This window comes from Rhineura floridana, chromosome 19 (genome assembly GCF_030035675.1).
Source record: "Rhineura floridana isolate rRhiFlo1 chromosome 19, rRhiFlo1.hap2, whole genome shotgun sequence".
Lineage (NCBI taxonomy): Eukaryota > Metazoa > Chordata > Lepidosauria > Squamata > Rhineuridae > Rhineura > Rhineura floridana.
The window spans coordinates 23,047,319-23,057,411 of NC_084498.1; the positions used below are offsets into that span (position 1 = coordinate 23,047,319).

At 43.1% G+C, this 10,093-nt stretch overlaps 1 protein-coding gene across 2 annotated transcripts in view; it reads left to right on the forward strand.

The window, feature by feature from the left end:
* TBX5 (T-box transcription factor 5) overlaps positions 1-1,938 on the forward strand; it is a 77,653-nt gene extending 75,715 nt beyond the window's left edge. For both annotated transcript variants that reach the window (XM_061602480.1, XM_061602481.1), the window contains exon 9: positions 1,264-1,938. In XM_061602480.1, coding sequence (XP_061458464.1) covers positions 1,264-1,850 — 587 coding nt within the window. In that variant the 3' untranslated portion in view covers positions 1,851-1,938. The remainder of the gene's footprint in view (positions 1-1,263) is intronic.
* Positions 1,939-10,093: the final 8,155 nt, after the last annotated feature.

The following is a 10,093-nucleotide window of genomic DNA, read 5'->3' on the forward strand; positions in this document are numbered from 1 at the left end:
GCTTCCCTTTTGCTCTGCAGACAATGTCTTGACTATACTACAGTGTTAATTAGGGCAGCATCTATTACCCTCACCATGATAGGCCTCAGGCTAGACTTGGGCATCTCTCTAATGCTAGACTTTCATCCACAGAGCCAACGAGAAAGAGATAGGCTCTTCTCTGATCCTGGTGCTGTTTCCACCGTCCCTTCGAGCAGCTGGTCAATTATTTTGTGGCGAGGTCTCAGCAGGGGTGCAATTAAATGGAGTCCGTTGGGGGAACAGGATCGCACACACACAGAGCGTTTCAGATCACTTGTTACTGTTCCTCAGGAGCATCTCTATTCAGCTCATGTGCTCTGCACGCTGAGGACCCAAGTAGATGCGGCAGGGCAGCCATGTGTTTTTAATCACAGGTCCACCCTGGACACATAGGAAGGGAAGTATAAGGATGTAAGAAGAGCCTGGCTGCTGGATTAGGCCAATGGCCTATCTAGTCCAGCATACTTTTCTCATGGTGGCCAACCAGATGTCTAGAGCAGGTGTGGGGAACCTTTGGCCCTCCAGTTGTTGCTGGACTACAACTCCTGTCAGCCTCAGCAAGCATGGCCTATGGCCAAGGATTGTGAGAGTTGTAGTTCAGCAACATCTGGAGGGCCAAAGGTTCCCCTCTCCTGGCTTCGGGGAAGCCCAGAAGCAGGACCTGAGTGCAACAGCATGTGATAAGCCATGCTCAAATATGCCTGCACTAAAGTGATTCTATCAAGGTGGCCTCAAATGCCACAGGAGCAACAGGATATGATGATACACCAATGCCATCCCTCACTGTACGGGGGAGAGAGAAATGGGTGCAGCCCTCTTTATTTTTCCCCAGGAAGTGCAGCTCAGGTTGATTTGCTTCAGAATATGGACTGAATAAATTCCTTGAGAATTCCTGAAGCAATTTTCCATTATGGAATGTAAGAGTCTGCCTGCTGGCTCAGGCTAATGGCCCATCTAGTCCAGCACCCTGTTCTTACAGTGACCAACAGATGCTCCAAGGGCAAGCAGGACCCGAATGCAACAGCACTCCCCATCAGCTTGTCATTGTGATGCCAGGTGATTGACAGGCAGGCAGCTCCACCCACTTGTCAAACCTAGCCCCATGTGTGTGAGATGAGGATCCTCCAGTATGGTGGAGTTCCTTAGCCCTGAGATAGGTCTGATCCAGCAAGACTGTTCTGATGTTCTCATCATTTGCCCCATTCACTGTTTGTGTGTGTGTTGTGTGTGTGTCTTCATCAGATGAAGAATGTCCTACCACGGACCATCCTTACAAAAAGCCCTACATGGAAACGTCTCCTCCAGAAGAAGAGTCTTTCTATCGTTCTACCTACTCCCAGCAGCAGGGACTGAATGCCAGTGCGTACAGGACCGAGTCTGCTCAACGCCAAGCCTGCATGTACGCCAGCTCTGCGCCACCCACGGAGCCCGTGCCCAGCCTAGAAGACATCAGCTGCAACACCTGGTCTGCCGTGCCACCCTACAGCAACTGTACAGTGACTGCCATGCAGCCCATGGACAGGCTGCCTTACCAACATTTCTCAGCCCATTTCACCTCCGGCCCCCTCATGCCCCGCCTTGCTACGGTCGCCAATCATACCTCATCCCAAATCGGGGAGACACACACCATGTTCCAGCACCAAACCGCTGTCCCTCACCAGCCCATCATCCGGCAGTGTGGACCTCAAACAAGCATCCAGTCGCCTGCGAGCAGCTTACAGCCGGCAGAGTTCCTTTATTCTCACGGGGTGCCCCGAGCCCTCTCCCCTCACCAATACCATTCTGTGCACGGGGTGGGCATGGTGCCAGAATGGAGCGAGAACAGCTAACAAGGCAATCAAAGGGAGAGAATTTGCTGGGGAGGTTTCACTGCCAGCTAAGGGTGGGTTGTTGTTGTTTTTGCAAGACTTGCTTTAAACTGAATGTTCATATCTAAGCACTCGAGAGATGGACAGCGTCCAATCCTCTGGGCAGACCATGGTATTGTATTGCTTTCTTCCCTTTCTAGCAACCATCAACCAACTGATCCAACCCTTTCCACACCACCCATGCCCAGACATAGCAACACTGAGTTTGCATTGCTACGACACCGACTTGTGCCCTCATTGCATTATTGTATGGTTTTGTTTTCAGGTGAAAGGTGGGAGTTTTGCTCCCTTCCTCGACACAAGCTCGAAGGGCGCAAACAAAACAGCTAGAATCTCTCTCTCTCTCTCTCTCTCTCTCTCTCTCTCTCTCTCTCCTTTTTTGGTGTTGATATTGACATTGTTATATAATAAATGATAATATATATATATATATCTGTCTATCTATATCTATCTATGTATTCTTCCGAGTCTCTTGAAAAGAACCTGTCCCTTTTTACAGAGACTTTAAAAAGGGTAGGAGGGTGAGGTTGAAGTGTGTGTAAGGTTCCTTTTAAGGGGGTGGGGAAATATTCCACAGGTAAAACAATTTGGTACCTACCTCTGACAAGCACTTCGAGTTTGAAAAGTTTATGGCTTGGTTTTGCTCCATTTTTTTTTCGTACTCCATTTTGTACTCCATTACTCTGTTTAGTAATATGCCAAAATATAGGAGCAAAGGAGTGCTCAGAAAATGAGAAGCTTCATCCCTCTCCCTCTAATGTGATCTGTTGCCTGCTCTCTGTCGTCATCTATTATAAGAGATGCTCGCCCTGATCTTGTGTGGTGCAGACTTCATGTTTTAAATCACAAAGAATCTTGGGCACCATAAAAGACAAAACAGGCTTAGAGATGGGCTGATCAGTAAATTTTGGTCAATTGTCTCATTTCCCTGTCTTAAATTCAGTTATCTACACTTTTGCAGCAATTTGTGATTATTATTTTTTTTAAATCCTCATTAAATTCTTCAGCATTTTAGTGTGAATTTCTCCTAATAAACTTTTTTTGGTTGCAGTTTTGAGTAATGAACACATTTCTGCAAGCAAGATCTCCTAATATAATGTAGTTTTTTATTTTCATGAATATATTGATTTTTATGCACCCTTTCCCCAATATATGCATTTTGTAAATATTGGTTGGAGAACTGCATCGCCAAATTTCTGATGAGGGTGAATTTTAAAGGATGGCTTTATTTCGGTTCCCACATTGTTTCAGAAAGTGGGAATTTGATATATTCAGATTTAAATGTGAACTGAATCAAATTTCTCCCCCATTCCTAACTGTAGCAGAGCCTTTTGTGGACTAAAGCAGGGATAGGGAACCTGTGGCCCTCCAGATATTGTTGGACTACAACTCCCATCAGCCTGGACCACTGGCTGTGCTGGGTGGGGCTGATGGGAGTTGAGTTCAACAACACCTGGAGTAGGTATAATGGAGGAGTTTGTTTCACTTTACATTTAAAGGCAAACTTACAGAATTCACACTTTCTGAAACAATACGCCAACCGAACACAGCAATCCTTTGAAATTCACACTTTTCCGAATTTTGCAACCCCATATTACTGGGTTTTCCGCCCAAGTAATGTGTACCAAACTGCGCATACTGGGGTAAAGTTTTCGTATGAATGCATATACTGTACTAGTGAAAATAAGGTACAAAAATGCTTTAGGGGAAATTGCTTTGGGGAAAATGTGTATCATAGGAAAAATTGAATGCAGCAATGTGTCTGTTAGGAGGAATTTGCAGTAAAATGCTGATAAATTTTCATGAGGATATTTTTTCATAACATTTTTTTTTGCAAACTGATGTGGAAATATGAATTTAAGATGAAAAATGCAAAGAAAGAAATGGGCTGATTTGCCTATCCCTAATCTGGAGGGCCACAGGTTCCTCATCCCTGGAGCTCAGCTAGATGTGATGCAAATGGCAGCTACATATCTGATATTCTGCTCCCTCTAAAGCAGGGAGGAGAAATTTTTGTCCCTCCAGATGTGGATGAACTATAGCTCCCATCATCCCTGACCACTGGCCATGCAGGCTGCGACTGATGGGAGCTGAGGTCCAATATGATGATGATGATCATGATCATCATCATTATAATCATCATTATATTATTATTATAATTATCCCTCCCTTCCTCCCATAAGGAGAAACTTCTACCTTAATGTCTGCTAAAACTTATCCATGCCCCGACATCACAACATTCTCTCCATATCACACCATTGGTTGTCATGGCTGGAATGGGTAGGAAAACATGGAACATCACAATACTAAGATATGAGGAAGTTCTGCTAGATCTCACATACTCTGTGTGTGGGGATAGCCTCTTAGCTGCCCTTTGTGGAAGTATCTACATGTTTAAAGTGTTTAGTCTGGCCCAAAGACGACAGGTACTCACACCTTTTTGTAGTGTAGTGATGGTGAAATCTGTGGCTCTCCAGATGCTGTTAGACTACAGCTCTAGCTAAAAAAAAACTCACCTGGGCTTTGTTGATTGGATGTTCCTGAGCTCCGTTGGCATTTTTAGTACTTGTAGCTAATAAATCTGACCTACACCACATATTATACAGATGTATATCTTGTTCAGTCTTTTAATTTGGATTAGTGAATGAATGGTAAAAATCCTTGATAATGTAGGCTTCTCAAATTCAGTCAAATTTTTTATTTGTCAACCAGCTTTAGATGTTTTAATAGATATATTACCAACTGAGTTTTTCAGAGGTTGTCTAGGTTGGGTTTCTGTCCTTCTTCTTTTTTGTAGACTACAACTCCCATCATCCCTGACCATTGGCCATGCTGGTTAGGGCTGATGGGAGTTGGAGTCCAACAACCTCAGGAGGTCCACAGGTCCCCTACCCTGGTCTATGACATAACACATAATAAAGCTGGATGTGCACATAGTTGATGAGCTAATGCAGCCTTCCACAACATGGTGCCCTTTAGATGCTGTTGGACTATGACTCCCATCATCCCTGACCACCAGATGATGGGCACCAGCTTTCTTTGAAAGAAACCCAAACTATTTTATTTTGGGATTTAATACAACTGAGGCCCAGCTCCCCTAATTATAACAGGGGTAGGGAACATGCAACCCTCCAAATGTTATTGAGTTCCAACTTTTATCAGCCTCAGTCATCAATGGTCAGGGGTGGTGGGGGTTAGAGTCCAACAACATCTGAAGGGCCACAGGCTCCTTATCCATGTCCTTGGCCCCCTGCTACAATCCCCAAGGTTCTTTAAAAAGAGGTTATTATGGTTCAATCAGCTTATGGCTGTAGTGTAAATATAACCCATCTGTTTCCCTGATGCCCAGGAGCAAGTGGCTATTGGATGCCCATTTTAAATTGCTTCCGTGTGATTGTACATTGTCTAGAATGATGCATCATATGGGGAGTCCTTTTCATCTCCTGAAATGAGGATTTATAATGGAACAACGGGTTGTACACAACTGACTTTAAATTAATACACTTCAGTTAATCAGCCTAGTCTTGACTGAGGCCCCCATCTGTACTATGCATTTAAAACAGAATCATCCCACTTTAAACAGTCATGGTTTTCCCCAAAGGATCCTGGGAGCAGTAGTTTGTTAAGGGTGCTGGGAGTTGTTAGGAAGCCCCTATTCCTCTCACAGAGCTAGAGCTCCCAGAATTTCCTGTGAAAAGGGATTCACTGTTAAACTGTTGTGAGAATTGTAGCTCTGTGAGAGGAACAAGGGTCTCCTAACCAGAGCTTGGAAAAGTTACTTTTTTGAACTACAACTCCCATCAGCCCCAGCCAGCATGGCCACTGGATTGGGCTGATGGGAGCTGTAGTTAAAAAAGTAACTTCCAAGCTCTGCTCCTAACAACTCTCAGTTCCTAGGATTCCTTGGGGGAAGCCATGACTTTTTAAAATGGTATGATACTGCTTTAAATGCCACCCTGGACTCCTTCTAGGAGGAAGGGTAGGACATTATAACAACAACAACAACAATAGTGTAGCACAGATGGCACCTAATGTTAGATGTTATGGAATGATAGGAGCCCTCTCAGTGTAATGCGTCACCTCCAAGAAATGCCCTTTAATCTGGAAGCAGCCACTACAGAGGGACAATTTAAATTAGTCAGTGTTTTGGCAGCTTTGATTTTGGGAGGATGAATGTAAGAAGTTTGTGGAGTAGATGTTTCTCCATCAAAAGCCTGAGGGTCTGGAATTCAGGTCCTCATGGCATTATTTTCTTGCTGTCCCTATGGGACATAGAATCCACCTCATTCCGACTCTTCCAACAATCCCCCAGCACGTTGCCATATGCAGGTCTTGGACCAGATCACGTCCTTACATTGAGTCAATCTTTCCTAATTTTTGCCCCAGACTGTCCAGCAGCACCATCATTTCTTCTGCTTGCTGATTTTTCCTCTCTAGTAAATTAGGCACCCAGTCAGGCTGAATGGGATGCCACATCTGCTATGAATGTATCGCTGAATACCATTAAGTAAATTCATGGAGGTTGATGCAACCAATCAGACTTCAGGTTGTCATTGAGGGCAACTGAAGGCAACTGAGGGCAAAAGCAAGTGAGGGTAATTTAAGCAAATATTTTCACTGAGGGATTTGTCAACAATGATGAAAACTGCTGCACAACATTCCTAGTCTGCATGCATCTCTAAAAAACAACAACAAACCTTTAATGGTCTTTTAAAAGCACTTCCACAGCAGTGCAGACCTACCATAAGACCATTTTTTTTATTAAAAAAATCTAAACCTGGGGAGGATTGGGGCGGGGAGGATGAAGTCAAATTCTGTGAGTTTATTAACAACTGGAATATCTAATTTGTAAAATGATCCTTTAATTATTTCTGTTTTCCTGTGTTAAAAAGAAAAGAATTACAAGAATGTTATCTGCATATGTGAACCAAGGCAGTAAACAAAATTGTGTTTAAAAAGTGCTGAGCAAAGTGGGATTCTTGTGAAACGGGAAAACAAAATATAATTGCAGGGTGCTTTAGATGTAATATTTTACTAGTACTATTTATTGACACATCAGTAGTCTAATAAGTCATAACAGGTAATAAAATCAGCAACCCAGCTGGTCGGAAACGGTTCATTTTTATCAATGCTTTGATTGCAAGCTTGGATTCCTTCCCCCCCTTTGCAAACTGTAATTTTTTAAAAAATTACAAATGAAAACAGAATAAATATGTACACTTGCAAAAGAAAACGAATGTGTATGAATGTCCACATGCCTGAGAGACTTAGGTTACAAATATGTCCACATCTATGTTTCTAAAGGGGGTGGGAGAAATCTCTTGCTATCTAATCTTTCCATATTTTTGTGTGGTCATTTGTGTCTAATAAATACCATGTGCTATGAAGTACAAGGTATCTTGATACCTTTGTCTCCCCCTCTGTTTGTGATGTATACCTGTGTCTGCAGTGGAGGAATTGCTAATTTCAGAGCCCTAATGGGTAGAAAGTGTGTGTATGGGGGGGGGGCTTTTTTTTTTTTTTAAACCTGTCTGCCTTTTCCTTCATACTTCTCTGAATTTTTGCAAGGAAGTTCTCCAACCCATGAGTGGAAAAGAAGTGGGTGTATTAGGGGAAACTGTACACAGTGAATGCGTTGGTGAAAATCACATACAAAAATGTATTATGGGAGAGAAAATTGCTTGCAAAAAATGTTTATAACATTAATAGGAGAACTGGAGACCTGAAATGAAAGAACACAGAGATTTTCATTTGGAGTGCACACTTTTCAATTCCACTTTGTTTCTATAGCTGAAACAAATGGTGCTCATTTATGACATTTTCCAGTTGCTTTTAAAACAATTGCGTAGACGTGTCATGCACACAGAAACATGTCTTACATAATTGTTATATGGTTTTCTGTGCCACCCACTGTCTAGCAGGAACAAAAAGGGGGGAAAGCAGCAAACAAAGGTCAAAAAGAGGATACAAACTCCGGTGCTAGTCATAGATTTATTATGCTGCTCAACAAGTATCGGAATTTATTTCTTCCTCAGGAGCTAAAAACATTCAAACAAACTCAAATTAGTGTCACGGAGACAACACTTTGGTCATAAACATAGGCATAACATTAAAAAAACATTTTAAAGACCACATGCAATAGAAATCATTTTTTAAAAAATTAGAAATTTCCCAGCGATTCACAATGACACATATCTATTCACTAACGTTGAACCCACTGTCTAGTCAGAAAAGATCTAGAGTTCAAGGACACTTTTTTATTAGGACTCTTTGAATGTGCTTTGACAAAGAGACCCATAGAGGAAAGGAAAGGGCGCTGTTGTGATCCTGGGAGAAATTTTTTGAGCCATTAGTTGATTGTGTGTTGAAAAGGAAAATGGACTGCCTTCAAGTCGATTCCGACTTATGGTGGCCCTACGAATAGGGTTTTCATGGCAAGTGGTATTCAGAGGGGGTTTACCATTGCCTCCCTCTGAGGCTGAGAGGCAGTGACTGGCCCAAGGGCACCCAGTGAGCTTCATGGCTGTGTGGGGATTCGAACCCTGGTCTCCCAGGCCATAGTCCAACACTCTAACCACTACTCCACACCGGCTCTCTATTGTGTGTTACTGTCCACAAATAATTTTTAGAACAGTACTCTGATTTATTAGAGGACTTCACACTGTAACAGATTCAGATATATATCGGCCTACACAAGAACATAGGAAGCTGCCTCATACTGAATTAAACCATTGGCCCATTTTGGTCAATATTGTTCACGCAGTCTGACAGTGGTCCTCCAAGGTTTCAGGCAGGGATCTCCCCCAGTCTTACACGGAGATGCCAGGGATTAAATCTGGAATCTTTTGTATGCAAAACAGATACATGCCAGCTGTGATCTTCCTATTAGGTCCTGTGCTACTTTCCTTCCCTTTGAAAGACTAGGAGCAGCCAGGAGCGAGGCCTTTACTGCTGTGGCCCCTAGGATTTGAAATGAGCTGCTGGTAGAAGTCAAGAGGTATCTTTTGTGTGTTTTTGGAAAGGGCTCCTGGTAATGTTGCACCCAAAGTTTAGAGATTCCAGGCTAAAGACAGTGCTGAGCCCAAACCTCTCTGAAGTTTGCACTCAGTTTTTAACTAGACTTCTTTGCCCTCTAACATTTATCCAGTGGTGGTGATGGCATTTATAAGGTCTGCTTCTGCAGACTTCATCTGGACCAGGAACAGCATTGTAGGTGTCAAGATCACTTGGCATTGTCATTTCCCAAGGGTCCTGAGTGCTATAGGCCCAGGACCTATGGGAAACGATTATCTTTTGTGCCTGGAAGAAAGAGAAGAGTCTCCTACAGGAGAAGGGTCTCCTATCAAAAGCAATGGGAAGCTTATAGGATACGTCTGTTTTTTTAAAATTGCCTCTAAAAGAGCACTACTTTTTATATCCCATCTGAAACTTGGCTTGACTGATGCCTTGAAAGAATAGGATGCCTGAAAATATCGTGCCAGCAGAAGGAAAGAACCAAAGTTACAGGCACCAGAAGCCTTCCTGAAAGCAAATCCAAATTTGCCGGAATATCCCAAGTGAGTGTACTGGTTCTGAAACTGTTATGAAAATAAATGAAAGCAAACAAGTGAATAATAAAGGAACAGAACTGCTACTAATTAAAATGAATGGAGCAACTAAACAGATTATTTCTTGCACACTCAGACATCTGATTCCCACCCTGACATTTAACCTCTAGAAAACCTGTGGAAGCCTGATGAACGATAGGTCAAGCCACTAACAGTAAAAAAAAATACTTTAACAAGTATTATCAAAAGGCAAAACGGAGACAGTGGAGTGATTTAGCAAGGGCATATACTGGATAATTGTCAGAATTCCACTTGACCAGAGCCCTGGGGAGACCTCAGAGGAAGAGGCATGGGATCCTGCAGAGAACACTCATGGAGGTTGGGATTGGGAACAGCTTGTGTTCCTGTGTACTAGCTTAGGACTGGACCATCTTTGTCCTGTGAGCCTACTTAGGCCCCCAAACTGTGCAGGGGTCAACCACCCCGACCTACTTGGTCAGAAATCTGTGGGTGGGGTGGGGAGTTATATTTGACAAGAGGTTGGTCTATACCAGTAGTGGGGAACATTGGAGCTGGGGAGTCTCGTGGCTCCAATGTTTGTGGGGCAATGGAATCAGCTCTGGGTTTTAGTCTGTACTTTCAAGGAGCTGTTCCAGG